Below are 17,710 nucleotides of genomic sequence, written 5' to 3' on the forward strand. Positions count from 1 at the left end.
TGGTTAAGGTACCAGACTTGTAATCGGAAAGTTGCTGGTTCAAGCAGTGCCAAGTTGCTGCTGTTGGGCCCCTGAGCAAGGCCTTTAACCCTCAATTGCTGAAGTTGTACTCAGTCATAATTGTAAGTCGCTTTGGATAAAAGTGTCAGCTAAATGTAAGTTGTCTTAACATTTGCATTTAGCAGATGCTCTTATCCAGAGTGACTTACAAAAGTGCTTTGTCATTTACTCATAGAATATATCCTAGTACAGTACAGTAGGTTGGAGTCCAACATACCAATGAACTAGAATACTGTAGAAATACAGGGATCAATGCTGATACCTAGAAGTACAAAATACATAAGGTCTATCTTAAACAATAATAAGTGCAATAAACAATAAGTGCTAGAGTTTGATAAACAACATAATAAACAATACCCTACAATAAGTATTAATCAATCAGTTAGTCAATATGGGAGCAGGGTCAGTGGTCCTTTAAATATTTCACAAATAGATGGGTCTTCAGTCTGAAGACGGCAAGAGACTTTGCTGTCTGGACAGCAAGTGGGAGTTCATTCCACCATCTTGGAGCCAAACCATTGTCTTGTCTTGATGCTTGTCATCCATGAGACTTAAAACAATGTATTTCAAGCCGAGCCATACTTGAGGTTCAAGATGCGGATCAGGCTTTGACTATTGACCTCATGTATGAAGGGGCTGTTCCATTTTTTACTTTGTAGGCAAGCATCAAGGTTTTAAATCTGATGCATGCAGCTACTGGAAGTCAATGAAGGGAGCGCAGCAGTGGAGTAACACGTGTGAACTTCAGAAGATTGAAGACCAGTCGTGGTGCTGCATTCTGGACAAGTCGTAGAGGTTTGATGGCTCTTAGAGGAAGACCAGCAAGTAGCGAGTTGCAGTAGTTTAGTTTTGAGATCACAAGAGACTGTACAAGCACCTGGGTAGCTTCCTGCGAGAGAAAGGACCAAATCCTTTGTATGTTACAAAGGAGAAATCTGCAAGAATAGGTCAAATTTAAACATGAGTTGAGAATGACAACTGGTTATCCAAATTTATGCCCAGGCTATGGGCAGCTTCAGATTGTGATACCAGGGAGTTCTTGAAGGAAACTGTGAGGTCATGGTAAAGGTTGGGAGTACCTGGGATGAACAGAAGCTCGGTTTTACTGGGCTTGAGCTTCAATTGGTGGACTGTCATTCATGACGCAATGTCATTCAAGCATGCTGAGATACAGTGCATCCAGAAAGTATTCACAGCGCTTCACTTTTTCCACATTTTGTTATGTTACAGCCTTATTCCAAAATGGATTAAATTCATTTTCCCCCTCAAATTTCTACACACAATACCCCATCATGACAAAGTCAAAAAAGTTTGGAATTCCTGCAGATTTATTAAAAATAAATACCCAAACAATCACATGTACATAAGTATTGACAGCCTTTGCTCAATACTTTGTTGAAGCACCTTTGGCAGAAATTACAGTCTCAAGACGTTTTGAGTATGATGCTACTAGCTTGGCACAACTTTTTTTGGGCAGTTTCTCCCATTCTTCTTTGCAGAACCTCTCAAGCTCCATTAGGTTGGATGGGGAGTGTCAGGGCACAGCCATATTCAGATCTGTCCAGAGATGTTCAATCAGGTTCAAGTCTGGGTTCTGGCTGGGTCACTCAAGAACATTCACAGAGTTGTCCCGAAGCCACTCCTTTGTTATCTTAGCTGTGTGCTTAGGGTCGTTGTCCTGTTGGAAGATGAACCTTCACCCCGGTCTGAGGTCCAGAGCGCTCTGGAGCAGGTTTTCTTTAAGGATGTCTCTGTACTTTGCTGCATTCATCTTTCCCTTGACCCTAGTCTCCCAGTTCCTGCTGCTGAAAAACAACCCCACAGCATGATTCTGCCACCACCATGCTTCACTGTAGGGATGGTATTGGCCAGGTGATTAGTGGTGCCTGGTTTCCTCCAGACATGATGCTTGGCATTCAGGCCAAAGAATTCAATCTTTGTTTCATCAGACCAGAGAATTTTGGTTCTCATGGTCTGAGAGTCCTTCAGGTGCCGTTTGGCAAACTCCAAGTGGGCTGTCTTGTGCCTTTTACTGAGGCGTGGCTTCCGTCTGGCCACTCTACCATACAGGCATGATTGGTGGAGTGCTGCAGAAATGGTTGTCCTTCTGGAAGGTTCTGTCCACGGAGCAACGCTCTGTCAGAGTGAACCATGGGTTTTTGGTCACCTCCCTGACTAAGGTCCTTCTACCACGATCACTCACACTGCCCGAGCGGCCAGCTCTAGGAAGAGTCCTGGTGGTTCCAAACTTCTTTCATTTATGGTTGATGGAGGCCACTGTGCTCATTGGGACCTTCAATGCTACAGACATTTTTCTGTACCCTTCCCCCAATCTGTGCCTCAATACAATCCTGTCTTGGAGGTCTACAGACAATTCCTTAGACTTCATGGCTTGGTTTGTGCTCTAACATGTACTGTCAGCTATGGGACCTTATATAGACAAGTGTGTGCCTTTCCAAATCATGTCCAGTCAACTGGATTTACCACAGGTGGACTCCAATCAAGTTGTTGAAACAACTGAAGGATGATCAGTGGAAACAGGATGCACATGAACTCAATTTTGAGTGTCATGGCAAATGCTGTGAATACTTATGTACATGTGATTTTTAATTTTTTTTATTTTTAATACATTTGAAAAAATTCCAAACAAACTTTTTTCACTTTGTCATTATGGGGAATCTTGAGGGAAACATGAATTTAATCAATTTTGGAATAAGGCTGTAACATAACAAAATGTGGAAAAAGTGAATACCGTGAATACTGTGCTGTGAATACTTTCCAGATGCACTGTATGTCTCAAGACCTGCGTGTCAGAGGGTGGAAAAGCAAGAAATAATTGAGTCATCAGCATAGCAGTGGTAGGAGAAACCATGAGAAGATATTACATCACCAAGAGAACGAGTATACAAAGAGAAGAAAAGGGGGCCTAATACTGAGCCTTGTGGAACTCCAGTGGATAGTGTACATGGTTTGGATGTGGATCCTCTCCCTGTCACCTGATAAGACCGTCCCTCTAGATAGGACTGAAACCATCTCCAGGCAGAGCCAGTCACACCAAGCCCGGAGAGAACAGAGAGAAGAATATTGTGGTTTACTGTGTCAAAGGCTGCCAAAAGGGCCAGAAGAATCAAAACAGATGACAGTTTGCCAGCTTTAGTAGCATGAATTTTCTCTGTTACTGCTATGAGGGCTGTTTCTGTGGAATGTGTTGGTTTGTAGCCAGACTGATCGGAATCATGCAGCTGGTTCTGGGTGAGGAAAAGTGACAATTGATTATAAACTGTCGTTCAAGGGCTTTTGAGAGGAAAGAGAGAAGTGATACTGATCTGTAGTTGGTAACGTCGGAGCCGTTGAGTGTGGCCTTCTTGAGGATTGGTACCACTCTGGCAGTTTTGAATGCATTCGGCACGTATCCTGAATATAAGGAGTTGTTGATGATGACAGAGATGAAAGGAAGCAGATCTCTTGCAAAAGTCTGGAACAGAGCGGAAGGAATTGCATCCAGCGGACATGTAGTCGGATTGCTGGAAATCAGGAGTTGAAGAATTTCATCTGAGGAGTCAGATGAACGTGCAGAAGACAGAGAGTTGGATGTTGGGGAATGCACATTGGTTGGAGGAGTGGGAACAGAGGAAAAGGACTGGCAGATTGCTGCAACCTTCTCCTCAAAGAAGGTGATAAAATCCTATGGAGTAAGAGATGAAGAAGGAGGGGGAGGCAGTGATGTGTTTCTGTTAGCCAGAGGGCAGGTGGGGAGGACTTAGCAGGTCTAGAGGAGAGAGGGCACAGAACATTCATTGATGATGAGAGTGTAGAAATGAAAGAATTAGTAACTGTATCCAAAGAGAGAGAGGATAGAGAGTCAGGGTGAGGAAGAGTGGACAAAATAGTAGAAGTAAGGGAAGAGGTATTTATGGAGTGCAGATTGCGATGGAAGGAGGAGCAACACGTTGGGAAGGACTGGATGGAAAGAGAAGGAAGGGAGAGAGAGAAGGATAGAAAGTGATGGCCCGAGAGGTGGAGGGGTGTGACTGCGATGTCCAATGTTGTGGTGGTACGGGTGAAGATCAGGTCTAGTTTTAAGTTGGGATTTGAAAGAGGAAAGTGAAGATCAGAGATGGAGAGATTGAGGTAAAGTGTTCCAGAGATTTGGAGCCATGACACTAAAAGATAAAACATCTGCCTCAGAGACCAACCTGAACCTGGGGGTGGAGAGGAAACCCACATGAGAGGACCGAAGTGTATGGGTGGAGAAGTATGGGTGTAGGAGTTCAACATCAGAAGACTGAAGTGTACAGGTGGAGCAGTATGAATGTATGCATTAAGTATCAGAAGACTGAAGTGTACAGATGGAGCAGTACAGGTGTAGGAGTTCAGCATCAGAAGACTGAAGTGTACGGGTGGAGCAGTATGAGTGTAGGAGTTAGACATCAGAAGACTGAAGTGTATGGGTGGAGCAGTACAGGTGTAGGAGTTCAGCATCAGAAGACTGAAGTGTACGGGTGGAGCAGTATGAGTGTAGGAGTTAGGCATCAGAAGACTGAAGTGTATGGGTGGAGCAGTACAGGTGTAGGAGTTCAGCATCAGAAGACTGAAGTGTAGAGGTGGAGCAGTATGGATGTAGGAGTTCAGAATCAGAAGACTGAAGTGTACGGATGGAGCAGTATGAGTGTAGGAGTTAAGCATCAGAAGACTGAAGTGTACAGGTGGAGCAGCATGGATGTAGGAGTTTGGCATCAGAAGACTGATGTGTATGGTTAGATCAGTATGGGTGTAGGAGTTAGGCATCAAAAGGAGTTAGGAGTTCAGCTAGGAAAGGAGATGTATTTTTTGCTGAATTATCCCTATAAGTAGCACCAAAATCTGCACTGAGATTCATTCCAGTAGATTGTGATCATATAGGAACCAGATTTCAACACCCAACCTTAATCCTGAATGCAGTCTGTATTAGGTTCACATTTTTAAACCTGTGAGGGGAAGATGTTATTTATACAAGTTATTTTTGTTAAGTGTAGCCGCATTTTTCAATTTCTAAAATTGAAGGGAATGTCGAGCACATTCAGAATCAAAAATCAAAATGTATTTATACAGCACTTTTTATAACAGATGTTGTCACAAAGCAGTTTTACAAATGTCCAAGTCCAAGCCCCCAGTGAGCAAACCACAGATGACAGTGATGAGGAAAAATTCCCTAGAGCGTGAAGAAGAAACCTTGAGAGGAAACAAGACAAGGGGGGGGGGGGGGCATCCTCCTCTGGCTGACAACGGCCACCAAAATAACAATTTTAAGAGAAAAATGAATTTAAAACTGAAAAAATAAGCAATTAATGTCTAATCCAACTTTCTAGAGGTCCTAGTCTTGTCCCGATGGTGTGCACATGTCCGAGACCCATCCCGCAAGAGAACACGTGCAGGTGTTAATCAAAATGTTGTACCAAATGATGATTAACTGAAAAATGTGTGCAAGTTTGTTTCCCAGCAAGATGCTTAATCATAAAGGCATACATATTAAAATCATAATCATTTACTCTGATCAGCTCAGAGTAAAGCTAGGGTTAAGGTTAGAGTTAGGGTAAGGGGTTAGGGTTAGAGTTAGAGCATCTGTTAAATTCCATAAATGTTTGTAATGCAACCCTCCACGAGATGGTATGAGCAGGAAAGCACGAGAGTGACCTCCTAATCTGGGTGGAATACAGTGGAGTTCAGTTCAATTAAAACCAACTTTGCACATACAGCTGCACTATTACAGTCAATCACTGAGTTCTGTTCCACATGATCATCTTGCTTGTATAAACCCTGGAGAGAAGAACAAACACACATCTGTTATCAGAGAACAGGGTTAGGGTTAGGTTAGGTTAGGGTTAGGTTAAGGTTAGAGTGTTCAGGTTAGGGTTAGAGTGTCTGTTAAATACCATAAATGTTTGTAAGAATACAAACCCTGGTGTGAAGTGAGGAACAAACACATGCCTGTTCTCAGATAACTCAGTCTGGGAGCGCATTTGCGCTTCTTTAATGATTATTACTTTTAAAAAGTAATCTTCCATAATATCTTACCGAGCGCCGTGTATTAGATTTATTTCGGTTTTAGTTTCTTGTAGGCCGACAATGCGCTCGAAACTGCGCGAGCACGCGCGCGCACCCACCAAGGGGCGTGCCAGGAAGTCAAAACAAACTTCACCAGGAACAGAAACACAAACTTAGATCAAACTCAGCGGAGCAAAACAGCATGCCTGCGAAGAAAGTGTGTGTCGTGGGTTCTGGAAACTGGTACGCGAATATAGCATGAATTATTGTGTTTTTATGCTATGCCCTAGTAAAAAGGCAGGAAAGTGAATACGAGTCTCCGAGTTTTGTAATGGCACAGTTAAGCTATTTTAATGAAAGGTGCTGGGGTGAGAGAGCAAACGTGACTGACAGAAATGTACAGAGACCAACCTGAGAAATGTGTGTATGAGAAAGTGTGTAAGAGACAGGGAGAAACAAGCAACCAGCTCAAGGAAAATAGTTTAAAATAGGTTTTAGGAATGTGGTTTGTGTTAGAGTGTTGAATGGGTAAGACACAGCTCTCTCTGTTTCTGTAGGGGATCTGCAATTGCCAAAATCATTGGAGAGAATGTGAAAGCATCCAATCGCTTCCAGCCTCTGGTGAACATGTGGGTGTATGAGGAGAACATCAGTGGGAGGAAACTGACCGAAATCATCAACACAGAGCACGAGAATGTAAAATATTTACCAGGCCACAAACTTCCTAAAAATGTGGTAGGAGTCCTTACATTTGTTACTTAGACTGCATGAATTATAGAACCAAAGGCAGCATTTCTATTGCAAGTCTATCTTTGCAGTGGGTCAGAAAGATAAGGAAACACAGATGAACTGGTGAACTTTGTCCAATTAATGACACGTAAGAACAGGTTTCACCTTTTGTTCTCACTCTGTCAGAGTGAAATAAGGATCTTTAGTGTGAATGTCCTCACAGGTGACATTGGAGTGAGCAAGACTGAGAACACAACCTGTCTGCACACAGAGTTAGGGTTATAAATACACACACAACCTGTCTGAACACAGAGTTAGGGTTATAAATACACACACAACCTGTCTGAACACAGAGTTAGGGTTATAAATACATATATACACACACATAAACTGTCTTCCAGACTGGTGCATATGTAGACCACTCTAACTCTTTCAGATTGCTGTGGCAGATGTAACAGAGGCTGTAACTGGAGCAGATTTCCTCGTCTTTGTCATCCCTCACCAATTCATTAGGAAACTCTGTGACCAGATGAAGCCGCACATTAAACCAGGAGCCATCGGAATCTCACTCATTAAGGTCAGAGCCAATCAGAGCCATCATAATCTCACTCAGTAAGGTAAGGGCCAATCAGAGCCATCGGAATCTCCCTCATTAAGGTCAGAGCTATCGGAATCAAATTTATTAAGGTCAGAGATTATTAGGCCACAGTCAGTCAAAATGATCAAAATCTTATTTTTAAGATCAAAGCTGCTTAAACTAGTGAGTTCTTTGTGATGTTTTGTTGGTGAGTGCATTAAACACAAATAAAATCTAATAAAATAAATAAATAGCACACAAAACTGATCATTTTAAATTAGTTGTCTTCTCTCCCTGCCCCCCCATCTCCCTTCTGCTCTGTCCCCCCCCCCACAGGGTATAGATGAGAGCCCTACAGGCTTGACTCTGATATCTGACATCATTAGGGAGAAGCTGGATATTGATATCAGTGTTCTGATGGGAGCCAACATCGCCAGTGAGGTGGCTGACAACAACTTCTGTGAAACCACCATTGGTGTGTCACCAAACACACCTCTTCTCTTACTGCACATGCACACACCACTTAAAACACATTTGCTTGTGTACACCCCCTCCCCCAAACATTCACATCCTCTCCCAAGTATAGATACATACATCCACCTCTTCAAAACCCATTGCACACACCACTCATACAGATAACATAAACACCATTCTGATCCGGTGTGATGTGTGTGTTTGGTATGCAGGTGCCTGTAATGAGCGTAACGGTCTGTTATTTAAAGAGCTGATGCAGACTCCAAACTTCCGCATCACTGTGGTGTCAGACAGTAACACTGTAGAGCTTTGTGGAGCACTGAAGGTACCTCACACACACACACACACAAACACACACACACACACACTTTGTATGTCTGTATATAACGTAGTGTGTGTGTACGTGTGGTGTGTATGGTGTGTTAGAATATCGTGGCCATAGGAGCAGGCTTCTGTGATGGCCTGGGTTTTGGTGATAACACCAAGGCAGCTGTGATCCGTCTGGGCCTGATGGAGATGGTGGCCTTTGCCAAGATGTTCTGCCAGACCCCTGTCAGCTCTGCCACCTTCCTGGAGAGCTGCGGCATTGCTGACCTCATCACCACCTGCTACGGAGGACGCAACCGCCGCATCGCGGAGGCCTTCGTCACCTCCAACAAGGTCAGACTCAACTATCCCCCAACCCTCTCTGGTAGCATTCAGGTAACAGGAACAGCAGAGACAGATGAGTGTAGAGAACTGAGGTCTGTAGGAGCGATGAATACATCACGGACACCGAGCGACATCAAGAGACTGACAGAGCAGGTAGGTGGAAGGCCAGATGATAACAGGAACAGAGCAGGTAGGTGGAAGGCCAGATGATAACGGGAACAGAGGCTGCAGAGTTGAGATGGTGTGTACCAGAACACCAAAGTTCAGTAGTGACAGGCAGGTAGGCCAGCCACAGATACTCCAAACAAAAAGGGGAAAAAAGAGGCAGAACACAAGCAGAAAACATCATGGCAGATCTTTGAGAGGGATTGAGAGGGAACCAGTCCGCATCGGTCGAAAAAGCCGTGGCTGGTGTGACTCGGACCTGTTTACCATGCTACGTTAGCCATATCGCTGTACCAATCAACAGCCAGCCTATGAACAGCAAGGATACACATAGCAACCAAATATAAAGTGCTGACAGCCAACAACTTTAAAGAGTGATTAAAAACTCACCCAATAACACACACACACACAGAACAGGCAACGAAGACACTTGTGAGGAGAGTCGTAGTGTAGAGTGAAGAACAGGAGACCAAAAAAAAGATTTATGATGCAGGAAAGAAAACAGGGCAAAAAATAGTATAATCACGCCAAACGTGCTCTCAACCAGAAATGATCCGATCAGTTTTCACATGGAGATTGCATGTGAGTGTTATGAATAGTAACGTGTTTTGTATAGAGTACAACACAGGTATAGTAATATGAGCTGGCTGGTGTGTGTTGTAGTGACGTGAGCCGGCTGGTGTGTGTTGTGTCCTAGTCAATAGCTGAGCTGGAGGCTGAGATGCTGAATGGTCAGAAACTTCAGGGGCCTCAAACATCGGCTGAAGTTTACAAGATCCTCGAGAAGAAGAGCATGGTGAACAAGTACGTCATCATCTTCCCATCATCTTCCTCAACCATCAGCATAGCAGATGTGTTTATGTGTGTGTGTGTGTGTGTGTGTGTGTGTGTGTGTGTGTGTGTGTGTGTGTGTGTGTGTGTGTGTGTGTAGATTCCCCCTGTTTGTGTCTGTGTATCAGGTCTGTTTTGAGGGGAAGGATGTGAAATGCTTCATCAGCTGCCTCCAGAACCATCCACAGCACATGTGATCCTAACATACACCGTCCTCCAGAAACTCCTTACACACTTTACACTAGAGAATCACACGTGACGTTCCTGAATCACACGTGACATCCTTGAATCACATGTGAAATTCCAGAATCATACATGCCATTCTAGAATCCTTTACATGTGACTTCTCAGCCTCATGACGTTTGATAATTTAGAACATGTCACTATAAAACACTGTCCTTTATTTATGCTGTAGATCCGCTACAGGTGCAAACACTTCCTGTTTCGTGATAAGAGCTTTTCTCAACACTGGGTCATGTCAGTATATCTACACTTTCACAAGCGTGTCATAGTAAAAGTGAACCAAGACCTTGTGTGCTGCACTGCAGTGCCGACGTTTACTCTGTAGTGCCGACATTCCCTACTGCAGTGCTGATGTTCCCACTGCAGTTCAGACATTTCCCACTGCAGTGCTATAGACACTAACATCCTGTCCCTGTTAGTTTGTTTTATGAATAATGTTTATTTTGATCTACATACTATATGCCATCTTTGTACTTCCATTAAGGTCGTACTACGCCAGATGTGGAACAGAACCTGAGGATTCACACCTTAGATGCACAAATGGGGTTTAACCATTTTATTAAATTGTTTTAGAATCTAGTAACACTTTTCCTAAATGTGAAATAAAAGTGCCATCAATTTGTTTCATTGATCTTGAGTTTGTATTATAAACAAAAAAAAACTTCATCAAAAAATCATCAAAGCTAAAGTACAATTACGCACAGAGATTTTCTTCATACAAGAGAGAGAAAAGAGGGGAAAGAAAGATGGAGAGTAAAGGGAGGAGGGGTTCAGAGTGTCGGGTAAATGGCAAATGTGGCAACCCCACACTGGTTTTTGTTGCGGGGTAATCGAAAAAATCCCTTCTCTCCCCATGCGGTACCCCAGCTGAGTGACAGAGAGAACGGTTCATTATACATCTGTTATATCGAGACGCTTGTAAAACTGGCCACAAGATGGCACCAGAGTATTGAAAGGAGACACTCGGGACTTTATCTTAGGGAGATTAGAAAAGTGCGTGCGTGTACCTGTTTTTGATAAGCCAATAGTCTTGTCCTTTCTCTGTTCCATAGCCCACCACCAAAACAGCATGGTTAACGAGGCGAGAGTTACATAATGGATCATTGTAAATGCCTGAAAAACAGTTATTAAAGATGTGTAGTGTGTATGGGTAGTGTTTGAGACCACTGCTCTCCATACAGTGCAGTGTTGACTTTAGGTAGGCTAGTAGTAATGAGTGCAAGTGTGTGTGTGTGTGTGTGTGAGAGAGAGAGAGAGACAGAGACAGACAGAGACAGACAGACTCACCACTTCTGTATCTGTGGAATGAAGGCAGGTTGGCGTTGATGCCCACAGACACGGGCCCCACCATGGCCACCGCGTGCATCAGTGCTAACTCATTATTCCGTGGAAGAATTTGGAAACCCGAACAGTAAGCAGCTCTTCCCCGCACAGTATAACGACATCTCCCCTCCTGCATACACATCAAAAGCAAGGTTCACACAGCTGTGTGTGTGTGTGTGTGTTTGTGCATATATATACATATTCAAAGCCTGTACGTGTATGTACAGATGCATCTCAATAAATTAGAATATCATCAAAAAGTTCATTTATGTCAGTAATTCAATTCAAAAAGTGAAACTCATAGATTAATTACACACAGTGATCTATTTCAAATGTTTATTTCTTTTAATGTTGATGATTATGCCCTACAGCCAATGAAAACCCAAATGTCAGTGTATCAGAAAATTTGAATGTTGTGAAAAAGTTCAATATTGTAGACTGATGGTGTCACACTCTAATCAGCTAATCAACACAAAACATCTGAAAAGGTTTCCTAAGCAGTTAAATGGTCCCTCTGTCTGGTTCAGTAGGCTACACAATCATGGGGAAGACTGCTGACTTGACAGTTGTCCAGAAGGCAATCATTGAAACCCTCCACATGGAGGGTAAGCCACAAAAGGTCATTGCTAAAGAAACTGGCTGTTCAGAGTGCTGTAATCCAAGCATATAAATGGAAAGTTGAGTGGAAGGCAAAAGTGTGATAGAAAAAAGTGCACAAGCAACAGTGAAAATTACAGCCTTGAAATGATTATCAAGAAAAGGTGATTCAAGAATTTGGGGGAGATTCACAAGGAGTGGACTGCTGCTGGAGCCACCACACACAGACATATCCAGGACGTGGCCTACAACTGTCGCATTCCTTGTGTCAAGTCACTCATAACCCAGAGACAACGTCAGAAGTGTCTTACCTGGGCCAAGGAGACAAAGGACTGGACTGTAGCTCAGTGGTCCAAAGTCCTGTTTTCAGATTAAAGTAAATTTTGCATTTAATTTGGAAATCAAGGTCCCAGAGTCTGGAGGAAGAGTAGAGAGGCACACAATCCAAGCTGCTTGAGGTCTAGTGTGAAGTTTCCACAATCAGTGATGGTTTGGGGAGCCATGTCATCTGCTAGTGTTGGTCCACTGTGTTATATCAAGTCCAAAGTCAGCACAGCTGTCTACCAGGACATTTTAGAGCACTCCCTCTGCTGACAAGCTTTATGGAGATGCAGATTTCATTTTTCAGCAGGACTTAGCACCTGCCCACACTGCCAAAAGTTCCAATACCGGGTTTAATAACCACAGTATCACTGTGTTTGATTGGCCAGTAAACTCACATGACCTAAACCCCAAAGCAACCTGGGCTTCCATAACACCTCAACAGTGCCACAGGCTGATCGCCTCCATGCCACAATGCATTGATGCAGTAATTCATGCAAAAGGAGCCCTGAACAAGTATTGAGTGCATATACTGTACATACTTTTCAGTAGGCCAACATTTATGTATTAAAAATAATTTTTTTAAATTAGTCTTATAGAATATTCTACTTTTCTGAGATACTGACTTTTGGGTTTTCATTGGCTGTAGGCCATAATCATCAACATTATTCATTCAGCTGACACTTTTATGCAAAGCAACTTACAATTATGACAACGTGAGCAATTGAGGATTAAGGGCCTTGCCCTGGGGCCTAACAGCAGCAACTTGGCAGTGGTGGGGCTTGAACAAGCAACCTTCTGATTACAAGTCAAGTACTTTAACCACTGAGCTACCACTGCCCTATTTGTAAAGGGCTGATGAACTTGAGGCTGTAAGTTGGGGAAAGGGGAAAGCAACCTTCCGATTACAAGTCCAGTACCTTAACCACTGAGCTACTACAGCCCATTAAAAGAAATAAACGCTTGAAATAGATCACTCTGTGTGTAATGAATCTATATAATATACGAGTTTCACTTTTTGAATTGAATTACTGACATAAATTAACCTTTCGATGATATTCTAATTTATTGAGATGGACCTGTACATATCCATATATACATATTTAAAAACTGTGTGTGTGTGTGTATGCACCCTGTGTTTGTAGGGATAGATGCTGTTTGAGTAGATGTATGTGTGTGTGTCTGTGTGTGTCTGTCTGTGTATACACCCTGTGTTCGTAGGGATAGACACAGTCTGAGTCGATTCCTTGGTTTTGAATGATGTAAGTAAAGGCCTTGCTGAGATATCCCCCTTTGCAGCCGTGATTGCCGATGGCAACGCTGCAATCCACCAGATTTTGTGGGCTGAGAGGAACCAGAAGGCCTGTATGCTTTTTCATCTGTCCCTCCAGCGCTCCCACTGCACTGAAGGCCCAGCAAGACCCGCATGGACCCTGCACACACACACACACACACGTGCGCGCGCACACACACACACACACACACACACATGCACACACACCTGGTTGTCCACAGGGCTGACCAACACACACACCTGGTTCTCTACAGGGCTGACCAACACACACACACACTTACACACACACACCTGGTTCTCCACAGGGCTGACCAGACCCTTCTCAGTCCAGTCCACTGTCAGGGGAATCAGGTGCATTTCACTCAGGAAAGTGAAACTGACGTTTGTGCCACCAGGAGGAAGATGTTCCGGCCGCAGACCGTTCAGCTGTACATTCACTTCATCTGCTGTCTACACACACATGCGCGCGTGCACACACACACACACACATACATATCAATATGTCCTTGGTAATAAAAAGCTGTTCTTGTTCAGATGGACAGAGATACAGCTTTCACACTGTATGAACACAGGGATCATTCCATATCATCTGGGTGTGGGGAGGAACGGTGGTGGATCGTACCATGTCTGAGAGGTGATTCGTTCCCAGGGTGTAGGTGTGCTGTCCTTCTGATGCTGCAACATTGTGTTTGATCATTTCTACAACATTCTGCTGCCAAACTGCTCTCCTCCATGTTTCCTCCCACTGACGGACACACACATGGCACATGGACATTTTCAACAAAACTGTAACATGTCCTAATGCTTTATTGGCCTCCATTGAAAAATACCTAGTTTACCTTGACAAACGTATGTGTGTGTGTGTGTGTGTGTGTGTGTGTGTGTATGTATATATATGGGGGCTCTTACCACTGTGCTGTATGTTTTATTGTATTCAGTTTTCCAAGACAGCCAATAGCGGTTGAGATTCATTCCATAGCTCACCTGACCAAGCATCAGAGTCAGACACAGCTGACCCACAGACATTTCTGTACGTACAAACGCACACACATGCATGCACACACATGCACATGACAGCACAAGTTCAATACAGTCTTACACACACACAACAGCACACACACACACACACACACACACACACACACACACACGTGTGCACAAGTTCAATACACAAATACACCCTCACACAACACAAATATAAATAGCACAAATGTGCACACAGATATGCAGAACCAGTTAACAGCAGCAGATGTGTTACCATTACAGCAGTTTGCCATTTCCTTTACTCAAGAAAAAACTGCTCACACATTATCACCCCAAGAGAAGGAGAATGAGAGAGAGAGAGAGACTGTTGAACTCATTTCAGCATGGCAGGGGTCAAAACATGTTAGAGTTTAGGCAGAAGTGTGGTCAGACATCAGAGAGGAGTCCAACAGCTTCATCCATCAGACGACCACCATCTCACCTTTATACTTTAACACCAAGATGACAAAAACAGTTCTGGCTAGTGTGGACAAGATTACAGTTGTAACATGTACTTAGTTCTAATGTGTGTGACATGTATGAGCCCACATCCTTACAAGGTATATAATCTGTGTGTGTGTGTGTGTGTTTCCACATGCATTCTTGTGTTTGTATGTTTGTGTATGCATGTCGGTGTGTTTGTATGTTTGTGTACGTATGTTGGTGGTACCCCCAAGGCTGCTGTATACACCCCTAATCCTGCTGTATATACCCCTAACCCTACTGTATGTACCACTACCCCTGCTGTATGTACCCCTAACCCTGCTGTATGTACCCCTAACCCTGCTGTATGTGTGTATGATATTTTTGAAGAGTCTTACCTATTCAGGTTAAGAGGGACAGAAGCAGAGTGTTAGAAGGAGACGTAGAGAAAGGCTCTGGTCACCGTACACTTGTGTAAGCAGCCCTTAGTTGTGCACTAAAACAGGAAGGAGTATTTCCTTAAAATGCATGTCTGTCTGTCTCTCTCTGTCTCTCTCGCTCTCCCATGTAATGTAAATCAGTTACATCTGATTAGTAACTGAGGGAAGATTATTTCTAATACATCTGAAATTTAAGAGTTTTATGTCCTTTATAATTTATTACAAAAGTATAAAAATTGTAATTTGATTCTGAAGGTGTCAACATGACTAAAGTTACAACATGTCTATCAGATTGGGGTAGTTTGGCTAAAATACAGAATCTGGAGGTGGAATATCAGGTTGGATGTTTGGTGTAGGTTATGGGGTTGGAATAGTTTGGTGGGACTGTATGTTGGGAACAGATTGGTGTTTTTGGATGTTGAGTATTGATTAGTGTATTTGGGCAATAACCAAATATGGGATTCGATGTTAGTTTAGGATTGGTTTAATTAGACATCGGCTAGAGGTTGGTGCGACTAGACATTGGCCAGTGGTCTGTGGGATTAGAAATTGGGTTTATATTAGTGGGATTATGGAGTTGGATGCTGGGTGTGTGGTGAGGACATATAGACACACATTATTGTAAAAAATAGAAATAAAAACCTTGTTCCTTGTTGTATCCTTACACTTCTGGGTCTAACTTCACTTGAGACAATAAAGCATGTCTATAAGTTGCTAAATTCTGTAAACATAAATTTAAAGGTAAATGTATGACTGGAAAAAAAGTGGATATTCCTACTTATTAGTGAAGTGTTTTTCACAAATCAGCTCTAAGCTAGCTTTTATAATGAACCATGAGAGCCAAGCGCTATAGAATTGCCGGTTTTTAAAAATTAATTACTTTTTAAAGTAATTTAAAATGCCATTAATGAATTGATTCTTAGGGAAGTAGGTCCAGTAACTGAAGGTTAGGAATTCCCTCTATATGTGTAATGCGACTCCCTGGCAATGTCATTCCTCAGAGATCCATCAGAGAGTTGAAAGATGAGGAGATATTCTCCTCCACTCTCTGAGGACGGTAATGGGACATTTACATTTACGGCATTTAGCAGACACTCTTCTCCAGAGAGACTTACAAAAGTGCTTTATCATTTACTAATAGAATATCCTAGTACAGTACAGTAAGTTAGAGTCCAACATACCAATGAACTAGAATACTGTAGAAATACAGGGATCAATGCTGATACACAGAACTACAAAATACATAAGGTCCATCTTAAACAATGATAAGTGCAATAAACAATAAGTGCTAGAGTTTGTTAAACAACATAATAAACAATACCGTACAATAGGTACTATCATAATCAGGCACTATAGGAGCAGTGTCAGTTGTCCTTTAAATATTCTGCAAATAGATGGGTCTTGAGTCTGCGTTTGAAGACTGCAAGGGACTCTGCTGTCCAGACAGCAAGTGGGAGTTCATTCCACCATCTTGGAGCCAGGACAGAAAATAGTCTTGATGGTTGTCGTCCATGAGTCCCGAAGCAAGGTATTTCAAGCCGAGCTGTACTTGAGGTTCAAAGTACTCGAGGTACAGATCGGGCTTTGACCATTAACCTCATGTATGGTCCATTTTTGGCTTTGTAGGCAAGCATTAAGGTTTTAAATCTGATACGTGCAGCTACTGGGAGCCAATGAATGGAGCGCAGCAGTGGAGTAACATGTAAACTTAGAAAGATTGAAGACCAGTCGTGCTGCTGCATTCTGGTTGTAGAGGTTTGATGGCTCTTAGAGGAAGACCAGCAAGTAGTGAGTTGCAGTAGTCTAGCTTTGAGATCACAAGAGATTGCACAAGCACCTGGGTAGCTTCCTGTGAGAGAAAGGGTTAGATTAGACCGGGTTAGATTAGAAACATGAGTTGAGAATGACAACTGGTTGTCCAAAGTTATGCCCAGGCTACGGGCAGCTTCGGATGGTGATACCAGGGCGTTGCTGAGGGAAACTGTGAGGTCATGGTAAGGGTTGGGAGTACCTGGGATGAACAGAAGCTCTGTTTTACTGGGGTTGAGCTTCAAGTGGTGGGCTGTCATCCATGACACGATGTCAGTCAAGCATTCTGAGATACGTCTGGAGACCTGTGTGTCAGAGGGTGGAAAAGAAAGAAATAATTGAGTGTCATTGGCATAGCAGTGGTAGGAAAAACCATGAGAAGATATTACATCACCAAGAGAACGAGTATACAAAGAGAAGAGAAGGGGGCCTAATACTGAGCCTTGTGGAACTCCAGTGGATAGTGTACACGGTTTCCATTCCCAAGCAGAGCCAGTTCTGGAGAGAACAGAAAGAAGAATGTTGTGGTTCACTGTGTCAAAGGCTGCTGAAAGGTCTAGAAGAATCAAAACAGATGACTGTTTGGCAGCTTTAGCAGCATGAAGTTTTTTCTGTCACTGCTATGAGGGCTGTTTCTGTAGAATGTGCCGGTTTGTAGCCAGACTGATTGGGATCATGCAGCTGGTCCTGGGTGAGGAAAAGTGACAATTGATTACAAACTGTCGT

General features: G+C 43.1%; 2 protein-coding genes across 5 annotated transcripts; one reads left to right on the forward strand and one right to left on the reverse strand.

The window, feature by feature from the left end:
• Positions 1-6,195: 6,195 nt before the first annotated feature.
• Positions 6,196-10,376, forward strand: gpd1c (glycerol-3-phosphate dehydrogenase 1c). Of its 2 annotated transcripts, none has more exons than XM_027030171.3 (8): positions 6,196-6,327; positions 6,642-6,819; positions 7,250-7,390; positions 7,727-7,865; positions 8,077-8,189; positions 8,291-8,524; positions 9,378-9,484; positions 9,612-10,376. In XM_027030171.3, the coding sequence occupies exons 1-8, from the start codon at positions 6,287-6,289 to the stop codon at positions 9,706-9,708; spliced, it is 1,050 nt and encodes a 349-aa protein (XP_026885972.1). In that variant the 5' UTR covers positions 6,196-6,286; the 3' UTR covers positions 9,709-10,376. The 2 variants fall into 2 exon arrangements, with proteins under 2 accessions (XP_026885972.1, XP_026885973.1); XM_027030172.2 differs by having other exon boundaries at positions 10,239-10,376.
• ctss1 (cathepsin S, ortholog 1) lies at positions 10,296-15,242 on the reverse strand. 3 transcript variants are annotated; one of them, XM_027030174.2, is made up of 8 exons: positions 15,134-15,242; positions 14,199-14,317; positions 13,912-14,034; positions 13,581-13,739; positions 13,204-13,428; positions 11,042-11,207; positions 10,762-10,867; positions 10,296-10,621 (listed from the first exon to the last, which is right to left on the reverse strand). In XM_027030174.2, exons 2-8 carry the CDS (start codon positions 14,313-14,315, stop codon positions 10,525-10,527), a joined length of 993 nt encoding a protein of 330 aa, XP_026885975.1. In that variant the 5' UTR covers positions 14,316-14,317; positions 15,134-15,242; the 3' UTR covers positions 10,296-10,524. The 3 variants fall into 3 exon arrangements, with proteins under 3 accessions (XP_026885975.1, XP_081567849.1, XP_081567850.1); XM_081711723.1 differs by having other exon boundaries at positions 14,199-14,383; positions 15,134-15,233; XM_081711724.1 differs by lacking the exon at positions 13,204-13,428 and having other exon boundaries at positions 14,199-14,383; positions 15,134-15,233.
• Positions 15,243-17,710: the final 2,468 nt, after the last annotated feature.

Source organism: Electrophorus electricus, chromosome 4 (assembly GCF_041902795.1).
Source record: "Electrophorus electricus isolate QZ-2024a chromosome 4, ASM4190279v1, whole genome shotgun sequence".
Lineage (NCBI taxonomy): Eukaryota > Metazoa > Chordata > Actinopteri > Gymnotiformes > Gymnotidae > Electrophorus > Electrophorus electricus.

Excerpts from the sequence above, each read along its gene's own strand:
- gpd1c (XM_027030171.3), top strand. The coding sequence starts at position 6,287 with ATGCCTGCGAAGAAAGTGTGTGTCGTGGGTTCTGGAAACTG. Across the intron at positions 8,190-8,290 it reads AGCTTTGTGGAGCACTGAAG|AATATCGTGGCCATAGGAGC; the intron begins GTACCTCACACA and ends ATGGTGTGTTAG. Across the intron at positions 8,525-9,377 it reads CCTTCGTCACCTCCAACAAG|TCAATAGCTGAGCTGGAGGC; the intron begins GTCAGACTCAAC and ends GTTGTGTCCTAG.
- ctss1 (XM_081711723.1), bottom strand. The coding sequence starts at position 14,345 with ATGCATGTGTGTGCGTTTGTACGTACAGAAATGTCTGTGGGTCAGCTG. Across the intron at positions 11,208-13,203 it reads TCTATCCCTACGAACACAGG|GAGGGGAGATGTCGTTATAC; the intron begins GTGTATACACAG and ends ATGTGTATGCAG. Across the intron at positions 10,868-11,041 it reads ATTCCACAGATACAGAAGTG|GCATTTACAATGATCCATTA; the intron begins GTGAGTCTGTCT and ends ACTGTTTTTCAG.